The 24776-nt window shown below is 37.5% G+C and overlaps 1 protein-coding gene across 3 annotated transcripts in view; it reads left to right on the top strand.

The window, feature by feature from the left end:
• The window catches only part of FAM120A (family with sequence similarity 120 member A), a 56196-nt gene that overhangs the window by 5713 nt on the left and 25707 nt on the right, over positions 1 to 24776 (top strand). For 2 of the 3 annotated variants that reach the window (XM_069769869.1, XM_069769866.1), the window contains exons 2-9: positions 1029 to 1275; positions 6299 to 6381; positions 15270 to 15398; positions 15886 to 15982; positions 17054 to 17154; positions 17449 to 17732; positions 19156 to 19243; positions 22587 to 22811. In XM_069769869.1, coding sequence (XP_069625970.1) covers positions 1029 to 1275; positions 6299 to 6381; positions 15270 to 15398; positions 15886 to 15982; positions 17054 to 17154; positions 17449 to 17732; positions 19156 to 19243; positions 22587 to 22811 — 1254 coding nt within the window. The remainder of the gene's footprint in view (positions 1 to 1028; positions 1276 to 6298; positions 6382 to 15269; positions 15399 to 15885; positions 15983 to 17053; positions 17155 to 17448; positions 17733 to 19155; positions 19244 to 22586; positions 22812 to 24776) is intronic. The other variant, XM_069769868.1, reaches the window with a different exon arrangement.

The following is a 24776-nucleotide window of genomic DNA, read 5'->3' as shown; positions in this document are numbered from 1 at the left end:
TCGTCCTAATCTGTTTTGGGATAGCTTACTATCTACGTTTTTGTTAAAATCGAATACTTGGTGAGGGTAGGTTATACCAACACCCAACTTCTGTGGGGTTTTCTGAATCGCCGTATGTTTATTATGTATGTAGATGGTAAAAGCATTAGGCATCAAAAGCACTCAGCTGGCTTTATTTTTGTGTGCTTGTATGCAAACTGTAGTTGTAATCGTTCCTGACGGTGTGTAAAAATGCAGGACTGTAGGTACTAACCTGTCATCATGGCGTTTTTTTGTTTTACTATAATCTTCTTGATAAGAAAGGGTTGCTTTTATATTGCCAACATTAGGAATTGGCCCGTGTCTCCCCTGCACAACATGTCTGTTCTAGTCATCTGATTGCCATAGCCTAAAATATGTGCTTTGCTAAGCAACGTGAGTTGAGAGGTGAAGTTTGGGCTATAAACTTGAAGCAATTTGCACCATCAGAGACAGCTGTGCATAAATGACTAGGCTGAAAGTGGAAAGAGGAAAAAATTTGGCTTAACACAGCAAGGTAGACATTTGAAAGGTCAAGAAAGTTACATCTGTTCATCTAGGGTTATGTTTGTTTCTTTTAAAACAAGGCTGCAAAACTTTAAAGGTGATCATGTGATTGCTTTTTAAGGGGGCATCTTGGCTTGCTGAACTGCTTAAGCATCCACAGCCTTAAGATTTTTCCCGTGAGTTAATACAGACATTGGTATAGTAATATGTTTAGAGTTTGAGCTTTTCTCTTAATAAACAGTTACTTCAGATGATTTCAGTAATACGGAATGCCACTTCAGTGTGTAGGCTTCCAGAACTGTGTATTGTGTTTCTGAGCGCTTCTTACATCCTGTCCATATATGCTGTGTCACTGGATTTTTTTTTTCTAATTACTTTAAATATACTGCAAGTGTTTCAAATGCACGTATATAGTTTCTGAAAGACTCACTATATCATAATACGTGTGATAAATCAGTACTGCAATTTAACACTGTAGCTAATTACTCTGTCTTCCACTATAGGTTGCACAGAGCATTGAGGATCATCATCAAGAAGTAATTGCTTTCTGCAGAGAAAAAGGTTTCCATGGTTTGGTTGCATATGACTCCGATTATGCATTGTGCAACATCCCTTACTATTTCAGTGCCCATGCCCTAAAACTGAGCCGTAATGGGAAAAGTCTCACAACAAGCCAATACCTAATGCATGAAGTTGCCAAGCAACTGGACCTGAATCCAAATCGCTTTCCTATTTTTGCTGCTCTTTTAGGTAAGTGAAGTAATAAAAGAACTCGATGCTGCTAGTCAGACTTATGATTTCAGTTTCTATTACCTGTCTTAAAATATGTGTGTATAATTTGACAAAGCACCTAGGGAAAGACATCCCTTTGTTTCAGACATTCCTACTATACTTGAGGTGGGCTGGATGCGTTTTTATGAGGCCAGACATGCCGAATTTGTAGAGACCTGCGAGCGATGCAAATTGTGGCTGTCTAGAAACAAGAGTAGAAAGTAAAAATTCTGCAAATCTCTGCCTAGCCAAAATGTTCTTGGGGGGGGGGGGGCAGGGATTGGGGATTGGGACAATTGTGGTTCTACTAGTTTTGGTCTTGTATAGTATATGAGGTCTACTTTTAATAATATGCCTTCCAGACTGTTTTGTATTTTACCTAAAAATAACATATATGGAGTGAAGATGTTTGGATTGCAGGGGCTTTTTTTCCCTCAGAAATGAATATTGGACAAATACGACAGCATGTCAGTTGCACCAGAATAAATTATACTATTTTTATATATTTATATACTAAATTATACAGAAATGTGAAACTCCATATTTCTGAAAGCACAGGTGACCAGCATCCTACTATTCCATTAGTTTTGTTTGGATAGTTTCTTAGCACTCCTGCCTCTAATGCTAAATGGTGTAGTATCTTTAAGGAGCACAGATAGGAAGGACTTCAGTTTCACATCTCTGCTTAAATGGGACAATTTTAACACACATTATTACCACAGCAGTGGTAGAGAATAGCTGTCATACTCTCTCAGATGGAAGAGTGAATTAATTACTAATAAAGTTGACTCCAGTGAGTAAGGTCTATTTAGAACAGCATTCTAACTTCTTTTTGGGTAAATAAGCACGGAGTAGCCATGTTCTTGATCTTGTCGTACTGAGCAAACAAATTAAGAAAACTGGATTTTCTTTTTATTTTCTTACTGACTTTGTATGGATACATGATAGAAGAGTAAGACTTATCATTTGAAAGCTGTGAATGAGAGAGGCTATGTATTATTGCTTTAGCATACTAATATTTTAGTAGTCTTTAACATTAAATTGTTTCTAGTCCAGGCAGGTACCTTCCATGTTAAGAAGGAAAGAACCAATGCATCTTCCTTTACAAAGCCACAAGTATTTGACTAGTTGAAGTTGCTCTTTGTTAGTATATGGTTTTTCATATCCAGAATGGTTACCTGCCTACATGGCTGTATGGAAGAATGGCAGATGATTGGCTAAGCTGCTATTTAAAACAAAAACTCTCTGTAAATTGCATGACAGACTACTATTGCTAGGCTTTGTTTTGGAGTCTATAAATAAGTTGTTGCATGCCAATTCAGTGAGTAAGAATTACTGCTTGAAAAGCAGTTTCACAGTTGCAGATACGCTTTATGGAATTAATGTGAAATACATGTGAATGACATCGTTGTAACTTGTCACAGAATTACAGCTGCATGGCCAGTTGAGGCATTGCTTGATTATATTAAATGGTAGGTGAAAAATATTCTGGTAAATTTTCTGAAGGTTTTGTAGTTTTATGCAAGAAACTCCTGAATATTTTTCTCTCTTTATATCTTACACTACAAAATACTTTTCAGCTTGCTCTTAGGGGAAGGAAACTTGAGGTTGTTTCACATGATTACTAGAGAGATATTTTGTAGCTTTTTTTTTCCCAAATTGGTACAAAGGTTAAAAAAAAAAAACAAAACAAAAACCAACAGTTCAGCTACAAGTTTAGTTTCATGTGTTCTTTTGCATTTCTTTTGTGTGTGTATTCAGTATGAGTAAGCAGAATAGAGTAAAGTTTATGGAAGTCAAAGTTAGAACAGAAGATACTTTGGAGGTCTTCCTGTGATGAGGTGTTTGTTTCTTTTTTTATACTAATGAATATTAGGAAACTTAAGTATTTGGTGATCTAAACAATGCTTATATAAGGTTACAGCAAACAGATACTGTTTGACTTAAAGTACTGGCAACATTTTTTAACTTTTGCAACCTTAGGAATATAGTAACCTCAGGTTTTTTTAATGAAACACTAAATGCCTATAGGCACTTAATTTTGTGTAGTGTGGCATCTGTTTAAAGCAGGGTAGCTCATTCAGATCTAAATTTTTATATTTTTATGTAATATCTGAGGGCTTGTCTGGCTTCACAGGTTATTCTGCCCTTGCTCCCGTGGCCTCTTTGGGTCTTTTTTGAACCTGATAAGTAGAATAAAGAAAATCACAATGGGAAGGAATAAGTGAGAGGCATGGGAAGGCATATGAATCTTTTACATTGCTCTTCTGTTCTGGGTACACCAGTGTAACTCCCCATGCTAGTACTTTGTGTAGGAATAAATTAATGTATTCTGAAATAATTGCAGTTAAGATGCTGGTTTAATATTTACAATTACAGAAGGCCAAAACTGTCACAACAGCTGTATCAGTATTCAGCTGTAAGTCTACAAATCTATTTCCCTGTAAACAGAAAGCTCAAACTTCTTTGTCTTCAGGTACTTTCTTGTCATTAGCTTCAAGGGTCAATTTGGGGATGCTGAAAAGAGGAAAAAAAATCTTGAATGATTCAGCCAAACATTCAGCAGTTGGAGGAGCCTGAGGAACGACACGTAACTGGTCAATTAAAAAAATATTCTCAACGGCAGATTATTTGGGACTGAGATATGTTCAGGGATTAAGTCTCTGTTGAAGTATTCCAGCAAAATAGTTTTCTGACTGTGTCAACCAGGCAAATTTTTAAAGATTACTTTCTGAGAAGGTTATGTATATTCCATGGTTGGTTCATTTGTTTTATAGCTTTTTCCTTCTTACAGCTTTTCATGCAGAAGGGTTTTGTAGTTCTAGCTTTATAATACTAGGAGTATCCTGGTCATGGATAGTTAAAATGTGGCCAAGGTACTGTATCCTCCCAGACTGTGCTCTTAAAAAGTTCTGTCCTAATTGCTTTTGATGTAAACAGGGAGTTGATTTGGGTCCTTTTGCAAATTTTGACTCAAATACTTCAGAATGATTAAAAAAAACCAAACAACCACCACAAACCAAACCCAAGCTTCAGCAGTAGAAAAACAAACACAGTGTGAGGTATAGGGCTGTAATTTAGTGAACTCTTTAGAAAGGGCAGTGGCTTCAATTAGTATCTAATTGCTTTAAAAAAACCTAAGGCATGCACTATAATAAGCCATTAAAACGGGAAAAATCAATATATGTTGAGGTTGTTCAGCCAGGTCAAGAAATAGAGGTTGCTTATGTAACGTCGATCTCTTTCCCACTGTGACAGTACTTTGTAACATGTTTAGTTATGTAGTCTCATTCTGTTCCTCAGTAAAATTTTAGAACTATGTAAGGTAAGTACAGGCATCACTTCTTATTTGGACTACAGAAGACACTGCTGCTCTTCAACATCCTAAATTCTACAATTCAGTATGTGGTGAGAATTGATCAAATGGTCAGACTGTCTTATGTGTGTGTTCAAGGGGATGGAATTAACTGAAATGACAGATGGAGACCAAACAAGATTGAGGTTTTGGTGGAAGGGAGAGAAGCTCTGACTATTTTAAAGGGTAATCTTAGCATCTGCAGGAGTTATTGTTAGTTATCACAAAACTGTCTAGTGGTCTGGCTGTAATTGATTTTTTCAGACCTGCATTATAAAGGCTGTCTAATCCTACCTTGATTAGATTAGTAAGAATGTGGCTGTTATACACAAACTAGTTGAATCTTTCTGATTTGAGTTTAAAGTTTAGCTCCTAATGAATATAGATCATAATGTCTCCTTGCTGGAGATCTCAGCAGTAGGAGAAGTATTGATGGGACACGAAGACTTCCCTCTCTAAGGGGGCATCTCCTAGTCGCCAGGCAATAGACAGCTTTCTTGGTTTTCACATGTTAAAGAGCATTAAAAGCAAACTAGATTATTTTACAAGCAAAATACTAAGAAAGTAAACAATTGCTGTCATAATCAAAGAATCTTGTCATATTCTTTATGAGTAGATGAGAGTTCAAGATGCTGTCCAAACTGTGAAATTTAAAAAAAAAACAACTCTAAATATATTAACAGTAATGAGAACTATGCATTCACTGCTAAGCTGCTGCTCTATAAAACCAGATATTGAAAATATCCTTAGGTTTTCTATCATAAGTGTAGTAATACATTCTGTTTAGCTCTTTGTCAAGTTTGGCTCCACAGACACTGAACTCTGTCAGTGGTTGATTAGTTAGTCTTTGATTAATTCAAATGTTTTAAATACTTCCTAGTAAGAATTTTTTAGGGTTTTTTCTGAGCGTGATGTGCTTTGGGGGAGAAAAAACCACCAAAACTCAAAATAATTTAACTGATCTTCCATTTGGTATGAACAGCTTGGTAAATACAGCCACTATCTCTGTTCATTGAAACTACTACTTGAGTTCCCAATTACTTTGATGCTGCCAACCCAGGCTCCTGTCTGACCTGGTCAGGTCAGCAAAAGAAACTTTAGGAATTGGGAACCTGCTAAGTGTCATCAGAGCTGCCCATGTTCCTGAAGGTTAAATAAATCTACCTGGTGGCTTGCTGCTTGACCCACGCTGCATGATGGAACAGAGTGCAGGTTCCAGAGGCAGCTCTGATGCAGGTCAGGAATGGCACGTGCTGGGATGCAGGAAGGGCTTACCAGCTTGTGTTGGAGAGCAATAGAGTGTGTTCTTACACTGTTGCGCCTGCATTACTAAATCCAATTGAGGATCCCCTAATAGGACATGCCAGGTTGAGGCTGACATTGTGTGTTGTGACTGGCTCTGTTGCTTCTGTAAGTGAGCTGGGTTTCATGGAAGAGTGCTCCTCGAACAGAGGGAAGTATATCTTGCTGCAGCGGCAGCATGCTAATTAGGTTTTTCTAGACTAACAAAAAGGTATCTGCAAGTTTAATCTCTCTTTGTTAATCCTGTTGATCGGGAATTGAGGACTGACTGCAAATTTGTTTTGCTGTATGTAGAAACAGTATGTAACATTTTATGGTGTACTTAAGTTCTGCATTATGTTCTAGGTAATCATATTCTACCTGATGAAGATTTGGCTTCCTTTCATTGGAGTTTACTTGGTCCAGAACATCCACTAGCTTCACTTAAGGTACGAACTTAATACAACTACGAGCAATTAAGCTAAAATCAATCATAATAGTTAATCAGAGCAGTGTAATAGGTTAATTCACAGCAGCTATGCAAGGCTTTTGTTTTTGGTCACCCCCTGGTGTCTCAGTCCCTCTCTGTTGACTACAGAGGATACGTGGGGCCATTAGCCTTACAAGGCTAAACTTAGTCTTTGTGATCCCCCTCAGTGCATTTCAGCTACATAAGCCATATAGCTTCAGTGTCGTTTGGCTTTGAGAATGTAGCTTCTTACTCTTTTCTGTTTTTAAGAGGAGGATTTTTTGTTTAGTCATGTTCTTCAACTGTCAAAAATAATTAGCTGGATATCTTCCTACCATATTGTTTTATTTTCTACTGATCTGAGTTTGTGTGTAATAGTTTTCTGTATTTCTTAAATATGCTAGAGAATGGGTTGCACAAGAAAGCTAATGTGGCCTTCAGTGGATTTTTTTTTTTTGAGACAAGTAACTTGGATCTGATGCTCTTAGTTTACAGTATGTCTGTTCTGCTGCTTCATCACACTTGCTTTGTGCATCTGCCAAGTAGACAGCTATAAAAGGGAAACTGGACACATCAAAGAATGGGATAGTAGTGACCTTTCTTTCTCTCTGCCACAATAGACTTATCTTTTCCCCTTTCTCCTAAGGTGTTACCATGCAGCTGATTGATTTGCTTTTTGTAAATTCTGTAACCGTTTTGTTGTATCTACAACAAAAATAGGCGGATTTTTTTCCCCCCTTCTGTTCCAAAAGTTTATTGAGCATTGAAAAATTTTAACTTATTTTGCTGAAGATAGAATTTAAAAACAGCTTCAAGATTTTCAGCAGAGTTTTTAAGGCTTGTACGTGCATTGTTTAGTGAACAGCTGTGACAATTTGATGTTACGCTCATCCCCTATTTTGCTGCCGCTCCTGTGTTTAGAAAGGTAAGTGTCAGCGCATTGTAGTGGCAAAACAAAATATGCATGCATGTTTGCTTATAAAGTTCCTTATAAAACTTGAGATGAAAAAATGAAAGACTGAAAGAGTGTGCCTATATTTTCATTTTTTTACTAAAAAGGTTGAAATGTAGGAATTCTGTCAAAGTGGTTAATAAACTTTATGTTCAGAATACTCTTCTGTGTGTTAGGCTGAGCAGACTTGTTTACAGCCAGTTCAGTATATGACTTCAGACACCTAGACCTTCTGAAAAGCCTTCTAAATATATACTGATTTACTTGACTAGAATGAAGATCAGATATTTGTCATCTTTGCTTCTAGATTTACATTTTCAGCAGAAACACCAGTTGGGCTTTGTAGCTGGCATCCTAAGGAAATGTAACTTGTTTCCTTAGAGCCTCACTGGTCTGTCTTCGGCAGTCCTCCCTGTATTTATTTAATCTGTTGGCCAATGATAATCAGATTTGAAAGCGGTTCCCATTCTGCTGTTACCGGCTCTGTGAAAACTGATACACTGTTACCAATGAAAAAGATCCAAATTAGTGCCCTTACTGAGGGAAAAGGCTAGCACAAAACATGATTTGTTTAATTTCACAGCAGCTTGCTGGCTAGTTGTTAAGTACATAGCCCTAAACTAACCACAGCATTTCTGTCTCCTGGCTGATAATGATGTCGAAGGGAGAGAAGGAAGAAGGGCTAGAGCAACAAGGACACAAGTCTACAGGAAACCAATCTTCATTAGTTACTGGTCATGGAACAACTTGCTTTTTTCTTTTTCTTTTTTTTTTTAGTTTCACTTTCAACAGTGCTCATGGCTTGAAATTATAACTTGTTTCAGTAGCTCATTAATTCAATTTAATTTCATTTGACATACTAGTATGTCAATGATGTCATTATAGCTCTCTGTGGAGACCTCTTCTGTTAATTGTAGATGTGCAGAAAGCAATATTTCTTGTAAAGTTTATGAATGCTTAAAAAAACCCTAAAAGACACGTTTGTATTAGCCACAAGCTTGATAGCAAGAAGTAGTTTCAGAACAGTTACAAAAAGTGCAAGCTGTCATGAAAACTGGAACTGGTGGGGGGGAGGTTGTTGCGGTTGCCCAGGATGTCATCCCTGGGCTATACTTACAAACTTTGCTTTGTTGTGTCTATTTAGAGTTACCATTGAGTATTCTCCGTACTTGGGGAACTAAGGGCCCTAACAACTCAGGATTTAGAAAACTTTTTCTCATTGTGTAAAGATTTTAATCTTTTATATCTAAGACAGTATGGTCTTGAGCATAACAGATTCAGTTCCCTATGGCCTGATTTGTTGTTTTTCAGTGAGGACTATGACAGTTAATAATGTACAATTTATTCTCTGCATTCTTTATCTATCTTTTATTATGATGTAGCAAAATGGTTACTTTTCCTATAAGAGAAGCTTTTCTAGTTCACCAATTAAAAAGCGTAACTTAGAAAAGAAACTACCAGTCTTCACTGATAGAAAATTGGTGTGTCTGCTTTGCTGTCAATATAGTGAGGTGGGAAAAAAGCAAAAGTGGGGAACCAGTACCTCTTTAAAAGAGGGACATGAGGGTGGTGCATTCATCTAGGAACAGCTGAGTAGAAATGGGAAAAAGGAAGGGAAATAGAAACCTGAGCAAAGAATCCGTATTTCATGTCAGAAGGAAATGAACCTAACAGTCAGGACAACATCTCTACATGTTGGATAAAAAGTCATGCCTTTCAGAAGACACCAGCAATGACTATCAGCTCAGCAAAACTGTTAAAAGTTCCATGGACAAATTTAAATGAAGAGATTTCAATTGCTATTGTTGCAAAAGTGAAAAAGAATCAAAAACTGACACTGCAAGCTGTTGTGAGTCAGGATCTTGTCTGTCTAAATGTCCCTGTGTAAACAGATAATGCATCTAATAAATGTGTAGACCTGTGCTTGTGTCCTGTTACCTGGCTGAGAGCAGAGTTCACTGAAGTGACCACCTGAATCAGAAGCTGAAACAAGAAAGGAGTTGGTAGACTTTCTGAGAAATCATTTGACCGCTAGACCTTGTTTGGAAACTAGCCTTACACTACTTTTTATTTGTGTGCTTTGGGATTTATCTTTAAGACAAATAGAATTTCGTTCTTATTCTGGGAAAGCTTTTATGGTATGGAGCTTCAAGATCAATGTATAATACCATCAGAATGATACTAGGAGGGCAGTTTCTTATCTCTGGAATGAATTAGTACCTATTTGGGAGCACATACCACTGAAGAAGTTCTGACTCTTTATTCACAAGGTAACCTTAGAAACAAGTCTTAATGCAGTCTCCCTTTTTGAAAAAGAAGAGTATGTGGGGAAACCTAATCTCCTTAGCTGTTTCATCTCAGTAGAGAGGCAGAGAGATGCTTCCAGACAGCAATCCAGAATATGCAGGTTAGGCTCCTTCTCTGAATTGCTCTAGGAAATTCTTGTCTTTCTCTGTTGACTTCAGAGGGTGTCTGCCAGAGGGAGACTAATATGCTAAGTAGGTGCTTAGGTAATTTGCTGCTGCTCAGATAACAAAGGTAGTACTCTTAAGAGATGCTTAAAGTGTCTGTCTGGTTTTTATTGTTTGGGTTTTTTTAATGCTAAGGGTCATCATAGGATGATTCAGGTCAGAAAGGACCTTAGGAAGTCATCTAGTCCAATCTCCTGCTAAAAGCATGGTCAGCTTGAGGTCAGAACAGGTTGCTCAGGGCTTTGCCTAGACTAGTCTTGAAAATCTCCAAGGTTGGAGACTGCACAACCTGTCTGGGCAGCCTGCTCCATGGTTTGACAGTCCCAATGGTAAAAATGTTTTGCCTTGCATACAGTCTGAACCCATCTTGTTTCAGGCTATGTCTCTTGTCTCTCGTTCTTCCACAGTGCACCACTGTGAAGAGCCCGGCTCCATGTGCTTGACAGCCTTTTTGTAGGTATTGGAAGGCTGCTGTTAGGTATCTCCAAAGCCTTGTCTTTGCCAGGCTGAATAAGCCCCATTCCCTCAGCCTCTTCTCACAGAGTAAGTGCTCCAACTCCTTAACCATCTTGATGGCCTTCTGCAGAACTAGCTCAGCTTTTTTTGACATCTAGCTTGAGCCCAAAACTGAATGCAGTGCTCTAGAGGTGGTCTAACGAGCACTGAGGAGCAAGAACCCTCGATCTGCTGGCCATGTTCCTGCTACACAGCCCAGGGTGCAGCTGGCCTTCTCTGCTGCCAGGGCACCCTGCTGGCTCGTGTTCAGTTTGCTGTCTTCCAAGAGCCCCAGGTCCTTTTTGGCACAACTCCAGCCTGCAGAGTAGCCAGGCGTTATTCCTGCCCTGGTGCAAGACTTTGCTTTTGTAGTTGTGGAATTTCTTAAGGTTCCTGTTGTCTCGTTCCTCTAGCTTGTCTAGGTCTTTCTGGATGGCAGCCCAGCCCTTGACTCGTGGTAGTGTGCAGGGTTGTCATGCGGGTTGTCTCATATGAAGTCTGTCCGTATCACATCTTTGGTTTGTGTTTCTGCTCTCTCTTTTCTTCCTGACATTTTTGTTCCTCCGTTTAGATTTGGTTTTCTCAGAGTCCTGTGTGTATAAATTGTTAGCAAATGATCTCCATGTTGTATGTATTCTTGTTACCATCAAGACATGCAGAAGTAGAAACAGGTCAGTTTCCCAACCAGGATGGAGGGAGGAGGAGAGAGAATTGCTGATAGACTAACCCAGTCTTCAGGGAAAAGCTGAGCTTTGCTGGTTTGAGAGGATTTTAAGTCATCCAGGGAACTTCTTGCCTCTTCAGAAAGCATGTCATTAGATCAGATGCACTACAAGCTTGTAAGATTAAATGTTTTTAACATTCGAAGGCTGATACAAGATCCAAACAGTTTGGATGCGATCTCTAATAGAAATTACTAGACAAAAATAACAAAACCCAGGCAATTTGTTGTAGTATTCTTTATATCTTCAGCCTTTTCTCTCGCCAGTGGAAAAAAAAAAGTTCACTATGTGTCATCTCACAGTAACTGATTGTTCGAGGTCTCTTTTTTAGTGGTTTGAAAATAAAACTAAACGGGTTATCTGTTTCCAGCAGGCACAACAGTAAATGCTGGTACTTGTGTCGATTAGCTTTTAAAGGCTTCGCTTCCTGGAGACAGTGGGCAACTGGGGTTGTCCCAGAACTGGGGAGCTTTTCCCAAGTGTAGCTTAGGTACTTTATATGGTCCTGAAAGTCCCATGGAGTTATGCATATGTGAGTCTATTCTCTTTCAATAAAGCATTTTTGCAAGTTTATTTTGTCAAAACCAAGACATTTTTATCTTGTAGCAGCTTGGCCTCTCATTTTGACAAATACCTATGTAGAATTAATTTCCTTTCCCTACTTAATATTTTCAGAGTGCATTAATAGGTCGCTTGTGATTTTTATCAGAGGTCTGTCCTGAAATTTAAGTAGTTCTTTGACAACTAGCAAAGAAACTGTGCTGTTTTCAGATGTCATGCTTTCTAACCTGATATCCTCCAAGTGTGTGATCCACCTCCATGTTTGCCTTTCCAAAATTGATTTCCCATGTTGTTGCTTGTCTGAAACTCTTCTGTAGTGGATAAGGAAAAAAATATCTTCTAAGAAGAAATCTTACAATGAGAAACTTGTTAAAAATGATGCTGATTTTGCTCTCAAATGCTTTGTGTGCAGCTAAAAGTAAGTTTGAACCATGAACATGTTTTCTGTAACTTTTGCTGTTAAGTCTTAATTTTTCCCATACCTCACCCTTAGTAAGACTTAGCCTGCATTTAAATGCACACAGTATTAGAAACATTATTTATGATTCAGTACAAAATCAACAGTTTGGATTTCTGGAAAGTTCTACAATGAATAGAAATCTTTTCTTCTTTAATATGAGGAAAGTACATCTTATTTCTCCACTTTTCTGGCTTCTGTGTAGGTCACAACATTTTTAGTTTTGAGGGTGTTCTCACTTCTGGACTGGATATCTTTGAAACAGAATAAAAGAAAATAAAATGCAAATACCTGAAATACTCTAAATCTGTAATACATACTTTCAGAAGGTTTCACTTCAGGAAATAAGGCCATGCTCCAGTGAGGTCCTTAGGCTGTTTGTTTGAAAGCAGCTAAACTGGGGGCGATATGCATGGTAAGCCCTTAACATGTCTCACTTGAGCTTCATACTTCTAGGGCCTGAGCTGAATATTAGTGCTAAAGTGATGTGAAGTCTTCTCCTGATGTTAACTGCTTATCGTTTGTTACTATCTTGGAGATCACATAAAACTAATGATAGATTGCTTACTCCTTTCATCCACTGAATTTTCAAGCAGAGATTGCAGCAACACTTAGGTAGTAATGCAGGGCTTTTCCAAGGGATTGTGCAGAGAGCACATCTAGCATGACACAGCCATGTTATGATTCAGCTGCTTTAGAGATGTATAATTGTTAGAACTACAAATAAAATGGTAGGTGTTCATAAAACGTCTTAGATTACCAGTGGGAAGAAAATCTATATTACTTCTGCTTGCAGATTGGGTACAAAGTTTTATTATCAATATTTAGGACTGTAAGCTTACATGCAAATGTGATCTATATTTAGTATTGGTGTATATATTCAGAATGCACAGTAGTGAAAATTTAGATTTTACTATCTGAAGTAGAAATAATTACCGTGCCACTGACTACACGGAGCAAAGCTGTTAATTTAGGCTCATAAAATGTGGAGCTTCTCTGGTAAAGAATGACCAGGTATAGAATGAATATCCTGACATTTGTAGAAAGTAGACATTAGGAGAAAGAAATTAATAAAAATGGGAATCTGGGCAAAAATTCCATGGCCCTAATATGAATAAGCCAGTCTAAGAAATTGCATAATAAGTGGATCAAATAAGGGTAGGAAAGAAAATAATTACGTATGGTAGACTCCATATAAAATAAAAAGGGGTTGTGGTACAGACCTTAAAGTTGCAACGATAAAACTAATGATGTATTAATCAGAATTTTGCATAAACATTTCTGACAAGGCTGAATTGCAGTATTTTCTAGTAAAGTATGATACCTCTGTGTAGAATGCAAGCATAAAGATTTTTCACACTTTCTCATCTCTTAAAAAATTGAACTGTTTAATAATAATAATAATGATCTCTCAAGTCTTGAATTACTGTATTTTGCAAATAAGCAGGTTAAGATGTGTTAAAAGCAAAAACCTAGCTGCCCCTATAGGCATAGACGGAGTGCTCCAGAATTGTACAGAGGTTCTGCACAGAATTTTTTAGAAATTCCTCAGGCATCCTCTAAAATTTAGGACATGTAGTTGGAGACATCTTTCCTGTTCCTCTGAGCATGCACACTGTGCAGCACAGAGGGAAAGTAACAGAAACTGCCTATGGTTGAGTAGCTCTTCAGACCCAGCTAGCACCACCGCTCACTGCTTTTAATTTCACAGTGTTCCATGATGGTTGCTTGACCTGTGAAGTTTCTATACCCCATACAGGATCATGCAGTGCATGTAAGAGCAGTAATTCCCATAATCATATGCTGAATAATCCTCAGTTTATTTTCAGGAGGAGCCTATTGAGAGTGTTGAGATGGAAGTCCAGGGCTTCCAGGACTATCCAGTTCCCCTCCTTTCTCCATGTGGACACGAGAAGGGATCAGGCCAAAGAACTGAGTCTAAAACTTCCTGGTACAGCACATCCATCTGCAGCTGCCAGTCGCTGAGCTGCGGGAGCTTCGTCTGTAGGGGCTTTGGACGTCGTCCCACAAAGTTCTTCCAGCTCTTTCTTCTCACTACAAAGAGAGGTCTTTTGCTACAAAGTCCATGGCCTGAGTTAGTGACCAGTGAATCAATGGGAATTGATCATTTTCCTAACATCTTGAGTAGACTGTACTGTGGAATCTGATTTGTAGACAAATCTATGGTCGGTATGGGCTCAGGTCATAAACTGGAGGGAAATTTTTAGCATGCATTTAAGCATGTGTTTCTAATCCATTTAAAATAGTTGGTGAATATGGGAGGTCAGACACATCTGTCATTGGGTGGTAAAACATCAATTATTTTAATGCCAGAATATTGAAACTATTTTATCAATGGAATTATCTTAAGAATTTCCTCTGTATCTGCAAAAAGAGTAAGCAGCCCTATAACCATGTTGATATTGAAATGCTTGAAAGAGAAAATAACTATGCTCACATCATAGCAACAAGAGAAATCCATGTCATTCTTTGTTGATGTATACTATAAAAAAATAAAAATAATTTCTTGCCTGAGATGTTATATATAATGTGAAGCTGTATGAGTATATTCTACTACAGATAATGAAATATCCAAAATTTGAAAGCATGGATTATTAAACCATGTAATCTTCAAATAATGATTTTTAGGCCAATTTCTGTAGAATCTTGAAAATAAGTTTCCTTGAGAGACTCCTTTTTTTCCATTTGTTTTTCAAATCCTCCGTTTTCTGTGTACATAGAGATCTTCTTGTTCCCAGTGGATCTCTCATCAATTCTGATACCTCCTTACATTCAGAATATAAATTGTGTCAAAATACAGTATATTCTGGCATATATATATATGTATGTGTATATAAAATGGATGTATTCACTAGATAAAGCATTTTGCACTGGAGGAAATGTCTAGCTAGAAAGCATTGTTGACCTTGTTTGTTGTTGGAGCTGATATTTAACCAGCAAATATTTACGTAGAGGTGAGGTTTCCCATATATATATAACTATACCATAGATGAAAAACATGAGTCATTGTTTAAGGTGAAGTCTTAAAAACAAGGTTGAAGGCCCCAAAATACTTAGATACTAAATCTGGCAACATGGAATTTGTTGAATATATTTTCAGTAAATAAATAGTTTAATTCTCTGGTGTGTAACTGAAGTATCTTGGGCTACCCTGTTATTTCATACTGGCTTGTATGTTTGTTTGCATAGGTACGTGCTCACCAGTTAGTTTTACCACCTTGTGACGTAGTGATCAAAGCTGTAGCTGACTACGTCCGTAATATTCAGGACACCACTGATTTGGATGCCATAGCAAAAGATGTTTTTCAACATTCACAGGTAAAGTACAAAGCAAAATACTGGTTTGGTTTTTTTTTTTTTAAAACCAATTGTACTATATGTTTGTGTTGAAGAATTGCATTCTATAAAAATATCGTATTGCATCAGTTGGTAATAGGAACCTATAAGTATATGCAGTGTCTTAGATACTCTAATTGCGCTTTCCATCCTTCCGAAGGTAGAAATACTGCATTTACCCTCAGTGCTTTAAAGTTAAATTCTTGATAACCAAAGGGGTTTTGTAGTCTGGCTTTGTGCACTGTCATTGAAAATCAGTGGTACATGAAGACAGTATTTTCAAGCTTTATCCTTACATGGATTGGCATAATATTTCTTGGGCTGGAGTCGTGCTATAGTCCTCAAGGGTCCATAGGTCTTAATACTGTATGTGATATAGTATACGTTAACTACTCTACAGTATAGTGCTGACCTATAGATTACATGCCCAGATTTGCTCCTGACAGATCTTTTTGTTTGTTTGTTTTAGTCTAGAACAGATGACAAAGTTACTCGATTTAAGAGAGCAGTTGCTTATTACTCGGCAACTAATAAACCTATGCCATTTCATCCACCACATTACCTAGGTAAGTAATTAAAGAAAAAAGGCTTTTTGTTTTAACTAAAACCTGGGATAACTCTAAACCAGAAATAGTAACATTGTAAAAATGTTTATATTCTCTGGCAATTTTCATTGGCCCTTGAATATGAGGTTTCAAAAGAAGGTATTCACAGGATATGGGTAGAGATTGTGTTCTTTCCCCAAAAAGAGGAGAACAACCTGGACTGATTTTCTTCTTAGCTATTGCTGCATCGGTTCTAGATTTAGGACACTTGAGAGTTTGGTGCTGTAAACAACTGAAATCTGGTGACCGGTTCCAATCGTGAAGACAGTTTCTATTTATATTCCATAAAACATATTTCGTGTTTCTCACTGGACTTACCTGACATGCTTTAGAAATCCCTTTAGAGTCTGTGATTTTTCGATGTCATAACATACCTGCTTAAATTGCAACCATGAATTGTTCTGGCATTGCAGATCATCCTCAAGGCTTACAAATGAACTGTATGATCACAGGATTTACCACACATACCTCCTCCTTAACACTAAAACATAATTTGAGCTGAAATTTTCTAAAGATTTCCAGTTACCATACTGGTATATTAATCCAGATTTTTTTCTTCTCTTTTTTTGGGGGTGTCTCTTATTTACATTCACAGACCTGCATTAAAGGGCATTAAGGCTACTCTAGGTCAAATATTCAAATGATAGGAAGTGCCAGCATTATGTGTCTGTGTGACATTCTTTTTGCTGGCTTCTTCATTATGACATCTCTTGGGCTTTTTTTTTTTATTTTTAAGCTTCCTTTGATTCCCAGGTAGAATAGAAATGTGCAGTAAGAGAAGGTGAGACAAGTAAAATAGACTTCACAAGCTACTGAGTATTTTTATTAAATGGCAAAAATGAATGAAACTACTTAAAGGCATATACATAGAAAATAGTAATGCTAACAGAACAAGAATAAATAAACCATAGAAGCAAAAGGATAAAAAGGGTAACATTTGTGTCAAATAGTGAGCATTTTCATGAGTGTTTGGGTTTTTTTCTTGGTTTTTTTTCTCTTCTTTTTTTCCCTTCCTCCCTGTTTGCATTACAGCAGCCAGACCAAATCAGTTTGGTATGCCTGGGATAGTGCCACCATATGTTCCTTCTCAGATGCTTAACATTCCACAGACCTCACTACAAGCAAAACCTGTGGTAAGTATAGCCCTCTGCCCTTCTCCTTGGGAGAAACCTGCTGTGCTCATCAAATTAAAATCTAGGTGGGAAAGGTAAATCTAACTTTTTTAGCATGGGTGTTCACTGATTGAATTTTAAGTCTGGAACTATGGTGATGCTACAGACTCTGGTAGAGCAATTTTTAAGGATGTCCAAGATGGCTGAGATTTGATGTGTGCATTTCGAAAATGCCGCTTGATTAAAAAATGTATTTTATTTTAAAAGAAAAGCCTTTTTGTTACCTTCTACTTAAGAAAGATCACTTTATTTCAGGCCCAGCAGATGTCCAATCAGGGTGGGGCCCAAGGTCAGGGTCCATACCCATATAGTCTCTCTGAGCCAGCCATCACCTTGGAAACAGGTGGAAAAAGTCTTTCTGAGCAGAACAACTACAGTAACATTCCTCATGAAGGAAAACATACACCATTGTATGAACGATCTTCTCCAATAAATCCAGCTCAGAGTGGGAGCCCTAATCACGTGGATTCAACCTATTTTCCTGCCTCTTCTACATCTTCGTCCTCTGACAATGATGAAGGCAATGGAGGTGCAGTGAAGTAAGTTTTACATGAGGATGTTTTCTTACTCTTGTTTCTGTTAAAATAAATCTACTTTAAAAATCGTTCACCAGTATCCTGAAAGTAAGAAATCTGCAAATTAGTGATATGGTAAGACGTTAAAAAAATAGTTTTAGGTCACTATGACCGCAAACACATCCATGGTTTACTCTAGTCGCCTTGTTCCTTAACAAGCAGAAATCCAAAACCGAATAATGTTGGGTGTTTTTCCACTTCTGCCCTTATGTTTTATTGAAAGAAAGACAGAGTGAAATTTTGGTAAATGTCATAAAGCCTTTGAGTTCTTTACTTTGTATAAAAGAAATATTCCTACTTCACAGTATAATTCATTAAAATTTCAGTAGCTAAAAACTATGAAACTTCACTGAATTGGTAGTGTTTACTCTTCTTAAATTTTGGGATAATGTGACTTTGCAAAGAAACCTGGTGTGAATGTCAGAAATTCATCATATAGGACAGTGACTTAAGAGCCCTCGTTGACAGGCTATGTGTGGAACAAAGCAGCAGTGAAATTGTTTTTGCTCTGTTCTACTAATGTGCCTTGTTTACTGCAGAAGTGTTCCTGACTTCCACTAGATCATATGTCTGTCCTTGGCAATATAAAGTTGTGCAGACTTTCATTTAATTACTGCTTCCTGACCTACAAAAAGGAAATTTGAACAGAGGCAGTTCGTGTTTACCTTTGTCTTGTTAGGTGTAGTGGCTTACTGTGTGAGAATCAAAGCCTGGGGCTGTACCAGGTCTGTGATTGCCTCTAAAAATCTGGGGTTGTGTATAATAGTATGTTACTACTGGGTATTAAATTCTGAATGTGTCTACAATTATGCATGATGGCTTGGACTTCACTATTTTGATGCAGTCTATCAACTTTAAATATTATCATGTGTTTTGCTTAGTAAATCGAGTAAGTTTGCATGGCTTCCATGCAGCACAGAACTGGAAATGTACCTGCTTTAGAAAAAAAACAATACAAGATGTTTTTCAGCGTTTTTGATAGTGTTGCCTTATGCATTTTATGCAATAAATGTTGAATAAATTTAGAAACTGAAATCTAGACAGTGTCATTTATATTGCAGTTTGGAGAAATAGCCCTCTAATTGAGGGACATTACTTGGCATAGTGACAAATATTTAAAGTTCAATCAAGAATTTTTCCTGCATGAACATTATTTAGTCATTGTAAGGTACAGCTTTTCAGTACAATCCAAATGTTGACATAGTGTAAATGAACAAATGTCGGTATTAAAGTCTCTTCAAGACTGCTACAAATTGACATTTCTAATACAAAGCATCCCTTAATCACAGTCTCTGGCCCATAGTTCCAATAACAGTCACAAAGGATTTATCCCATTGTATCTTAAACAACACTTTAATATGATGTTTTTCTTTATGTTGTCCTTCAGCCATGTCAGTGGGAACAAAATAGGCTGGGAAAAAACAGGAACCCAGTCAGAAAGTCAAACTCGTGGAGAGCTGGGAGACCAAACAAAGGTAATTCCTTAAGTTCCAAACATCACATTTTATTATTTTGTATTAAAGCATTACAACAAACTCTGAGTAGAATTTTCAGTATTGATCTGTAGGATTTAGTGTAAGCCTTTACACATTTTTTGTGAATTACAAAACAACAGCTTTAAAGTACAGTAAGTTTTCCAAGGAATATTGTAGCATATACATAAAAATGAAAATTAAAAAGGATGTGTTAGAAAATACAAAATCGAAAGAAATCAATAAACTTGTTTACTCCTTAGCTAACAATCTTATCCTTAGATATTGCTATCCGTGTTTACAGTAGTGCCTTATTTTGATTTTTACTAAGGATTATAGTGATCTAAGTGTCTGTGGGTTCAGAGTCCATGTCATATAACCTACAGTGTAGTGAGAACAGCTCTAACATATTTCAATGTTAGCCACAGACCATTGTAGGTGTGTTAAAGCTCAGCTGAGGAGTAAAAGTCCTTCATAACCACCTGGTATGAATTTCACATAATACATACTAAAGTAGCTCTGTGGGACCAGTTAAACTGTATTGCTACTTAACTAAGAATGGATGGGATAACTAAGCCCTTGATAAAGACTTAATATTATCCTATTAAATTTCTTCAAGATTTAAAACCATTGTCAAATTAAGAGTATGATGGTCTATTCCAAGTTTGAACCGTGTTTGGAAAGAACATTCAAAGCATTTGCACTTAATACCTCTGCATCTTCATGATGGAACTGTACACCAGCTGTTAATTTTGTGTCAAAAAGACCCAATCACGAGTTACTTATGCTGTAGACAAACAGAACATTTTCCCTGTATCTTTGGCATAGAAATTCCAGTAAACTTGGGCTTTGTGCTTAAAATATCAAGCTGATGATTTCATCCATCAGTGGTTATTATTTTTGCAGACTACGCCCCGTACGATAACTGTATCTGCCTGTGGATTAGTCACCATATGCAAATGCTAATTTGACCTATTACATTCCTTTCTCCTCTGTATTACGGGCCATGTTTGAAGCCCGGTGCGTCCCAGCTGCAGCCCTGCATGTGTGCTGCACAGCAGGATGTCCTGTGGAGGCGGGGAGCAGCTGCAGCAGCAGTGGTGCCTCCCCTGGAGCTGGGCAATGGATGGGTGGGACATGCTGCACAGCATGTCTGGCTGCCTGTCTTCGTACACGCAGAATTAGAGCTGTATAAGCAGTGATTAAACTTTCCAATAGATATATGCATGGAGTCCAACTTAAGTGCATCCAATTTAATGTATAAATGCTTGTGAGTTTTACTTGCCTTTTTTTTTTTTTATATCAAACCACTTCTTCAGCCTTCAGTAGCAGAACAGTTGCATCTTTTGAGCATGACATGGAGGATTATGAGTACGTTTTGTAGATGAACTCATTTCCTAGAGAGTTATATATCAGTGATTTAAAAAAAAAAAAAAAAAGAAATATTTCCTGAAGATTTCAACTGAATGAGCTATGTGAATTTCTGAGGTGATTTTAAAGTGCTGAAAATGTAGCATAGATCAGGCAGGAAGCAGCAATGTTGATGCTCCTTTCACTTGACTTAAATGTCAAAATTCCTTGCTCGTAGTTGTCTCACTGCATGATTATACATGACAAAGGTATACTCATCTCATTTGGGTGGATGTATATCACTAAAGAAAAGAAAATACTTTTAACTGTGGTAGTTTCTCAGCTTAGGTGTTTGAATATTGCTGGAGCGAATCCAGGAGGAACCTGGGTAGTGCAAACAGGGAAAGCATTGCTATCATTTGGGGGTTTTTGTCTTCTCCCCTCCGTGCCCTCAATAATCAGCAGTTCTATAAACTTCTCTTTGTGGTCCAGTATCACTGACTTTTAGTTGCTGGGGTAGTAGAAGACGGGGACAAAAATCCTTAAACAGATAAAGAAATATTTGATAATATAATACAGAATTAATAGAGCTGTGATAGCTCGTATTTATAAAAACATTCTGTATTTGTATATTTTGTTAGAAGTGTTCTGGATTACAGGTTTTAACCATTTCTTCTGTATATTTTCATTTTTATAAATAAAATGAAGTCTAGATTACCAACTCTGAAATATAATCTTTCAGTAACATCCTCTTTGATTGTGTGCTTAAAATGTAATCTGAAAATAATATTGCCCCTTTGAAATTTTGCTAGACCATGTTTTTACTAATATACACCTTTCTATAGAAAGGTTTTGGAGGTTGTGTGGGGTTTTTTTGCTTTTTACATGCAAGTTTGTATTTTTCATAAGAGCCTGTAGTGAACAAGCTGAGCTTGTTTGGGCCTATTTTTTATGTTACTCGTTCTGTGGGATTTCATGGCTTTCGCCATTTCTGTTTCAGCTTTCCTTTTAAAGTCTTATGAAGAATGTGAAGTTTTCTACACAAATTGTAAAAATACTCATGTGTGATGTATCATCAAGTGAATAAATTAAATTTCAGTCTCAAAACTTTTTAATATTGCTATAATGGTTTATATAGGCACAAGACTAGTATGAACTCTTAAGCTAAAAAAAGCTTTGTTTTGAAGACAAGGATTTTGGGGAATGAACTCTACTTTTTTTGGTAGTATCTGTGAGAGATACAACATAAATGCTTACAAAAGGCTTATTCACTGGGAGGTTTACAGTATATTTTTGTGTGTCATATTTTTCCTATAAATTTGTGAACTACATTTCTAGAAATAGAATAAAATGCCACTTTTATCTTGCAGTCAGAAAATGTTGCCATTTTCTCTTACAAGCTGCTGCTGCTGCTTCTTTACGAAAGAATTTTATTTAAAAAAAAAAACCAAACAACAAAACATTTACAGGGCTTTTGAGTTCAGACACTATATATTTTAAATGTCTTTAAATTGAACTATGTAGTTTTACCTGCTTCATTTAGAAATGAAAACTGAGAAGGGATGCGTTAATGGAAGTCTGGATAAATTACAGACTTTGTGACTCTCAGTTAACCCATTTCGCTGGTAGCATATTGGAAATACTTAGTTAAGAGGTCATTCACATTTCATTAAGAGGTCATCGGTCCCCCTTCTGTATGTGCAATTAAAAATTAAAATAATGATTACTGTTGCTGTTAATAAGTTAAAGCTTTACCATAATATTTTTTTTTTCAGTAATTTTGCTTCTGCTAGCAAACAATGGCTGAAAGTTTACATTTTCTGAAAATCTTTTAGCTAGCTTTGGATAATGTATTCTACATACTGATACAACATGATGTGAAGATTTACTATTTTCATTGTGGGTGAAGAAGGAAATTTGCTGTTTCTCTTGGCTGATCTCCTGGTATGTTTCCATACACATTCAAAAGCACTTCATTTTGTATGTTCTGTTATAGGCAGAAGGTTCCTCTAGTGCTTCTTCAGGAAGTCAGGCAGCTGATGTCAAAGGGAATCAAACCAGTAATCCACAAATCCCATGCCTGTTGTCAATGCCCACCAGAAACCACATGGATATTACTACCCCTCCATTACCTCCTGTAGCACCTGAAGTATTAAGAGTGGCAGAACACAGGCACAAGAAGGGGTTAATGTATCCCTACATCTTTCATGTCCTAACCAAGGTATGATAGTTAAAAATTATGTACTCTGAAATAACAATTCTGTAAAGATAATTGCACTTGCATTTCTGACTAAAAATGATAAATTTACATCCTTTTTAATGCTTTGAGTTTTAGTCCATTTTTAGTGCTTCTAACAATTTTTTTCCCCTGTTTTCTAACCGCTCATCTGGTCTGGTATATTGTTCCAATAGACAGGAGAAGACTGTAATTAGAAGTGTTTGCTTACAAAATTAATCATTTTTCCTGAATATATGTAGATATTTTTATATCTCTGCATGTGTGTCTGTGTGTGTATATATATGTGTGTCTGTTTTTGTGTAGAGTCCATTTCCATTTAAAAACTCCTGCATATGTGCTTTGGTGTCTGTGCCAAGTCTATTCTATTTTCAGTGTTCAAAAATACTTAGATTGTTTTCCCCCACAGTCCGATCCCTCCCATCCCTGGTAGCTAGCCCTGATAGAAACATAGCAGCTATAAGAAATCCCCTTTGTATAATCCTAAAATGTAATTATAGATTAACTCCATGATGTTCTGAACTTTTGTTCATTTTAGTTTGGCAGAACATTTCTGATGGCTTGGGGTTTTTTTTTTGTTTGGCTATTTTATGTGCTAGCTTTCAGATGCCAGGTAAGCTGCAAGCATTTTCACACAGCCTAGGACTCTTTGTCTGCTCAATGTATCCGGTAAAAAAAATCTACCTAAATGTCCACATAAGGACACCTTGAAAAGCAGGGGAGAGCTTCTTACAGAACTAAGCAGCGATAACCTGTTTCAGTGTGTTGGGAAGCTGCTGAAGTCTGCTTTGTGTTGAACCAGAGCCAGACTAGTGGTGTTGCTGCACAACTCTGTATCTGACTTAATCTAGTTTCAAAAGACCTAAGTTTGTTGTTCCTTCTAAATGCAAACAGATGAGTCCCAGAACAAGACGACTTTAATATTCCCCTTTAGAGTTCAAAATGGTTAGTACTGGTTCTTGTACATCAAGCCCATTCAGTGTACATATTGGTACAGCATCTAGCAAAATGGCACGGTCCACATTCCTGTTAACTTATATTCATCTTGAAAATCTGCTTCAGATCCATAGGCAGGATCTGAAATGCATAAAAAGAAAAGTTTCTGGATCAGGGTTGGGGTTTGGATTTTCTATTTCCCATGCGTTTATTTTGCACCATAACTTGTACTGGCTGCTGTGTTCTTACACTTCTCTTCCTTATCAAAGAAAAGTGGAGGAGAATCAAAAGGTGTATGAAGACCACTGATGTCAGTTCTGTTTCACATTTTGCATAGCCAAATATTCTTAGTACATTTAAATAGTACTTGATGTTTAATCATAGAATCATTTAGGTTGGAAAAGACCCTTAGGATCATCGAGTCCAACTGTAAACCCAACACTGCCAAGTCCACCACTAAGCCATGTCCCTAAGCACCACATCTACACATCTTTTAAATACCTCCAGGGATGGTGACTCAATCACTTTCCTGAGCAGCCTGTTCCAGTTGCTTGATAACCCTTTCAGTGAAGAAATTTTTCCTAATACCCAACCTAAACCTCCCCTGGCACAACTTGAAGCCGTTTCTTCTTGTCCTATCACTTGTTACGTGGGAGAGGAGACTGACCCTCCCCTCACTACACCCTCCTTTCAGGTAGTTGTAGAGAGCGATAAGGTGTCCCCTCAGCCTCCTTTTCTCCGGGCTGAACAACCCCAGTTCCCTTAGCCGCTCCTCACAGGACTTGTTCTTTAGACCCTTCACCAGCTTCCTTGCCCTTCTCTGGACATGCTCCAGCACCTCAATTCTTTCCTGTAGTGAGGGGCCCAAAACTGAACACAGGACTCGAGGTGCGACCTCACCAGCGCCGAGTACAGGGGGATGATCACTGCCCTAGTCCTGCTGGCCACACTAGCTCTGATACAAGCCAGGATGCCGTTGGCCTTCTTGCCCACCTGGGCACACTGGTGGCTCAT

The sequence above is a fragment of the Haliaeetus albicilla genome, chromosome 24 (assembly GCF_947461875.1).
Source record: "Haliaeetus albicilla chromosome 24, bHalAlb1.1, whole genome shotgun sequence".
Classification (NCBI taxonomy): Eukaryota; Metazoa; Chordata; class Aves; order Accipitriformes; family Accipitridae; genus Haliaeetus; species Haliaeetus albicilla.
This window is presented reverse-complemented; position numbering and strand designations above follow the sequence as displayed.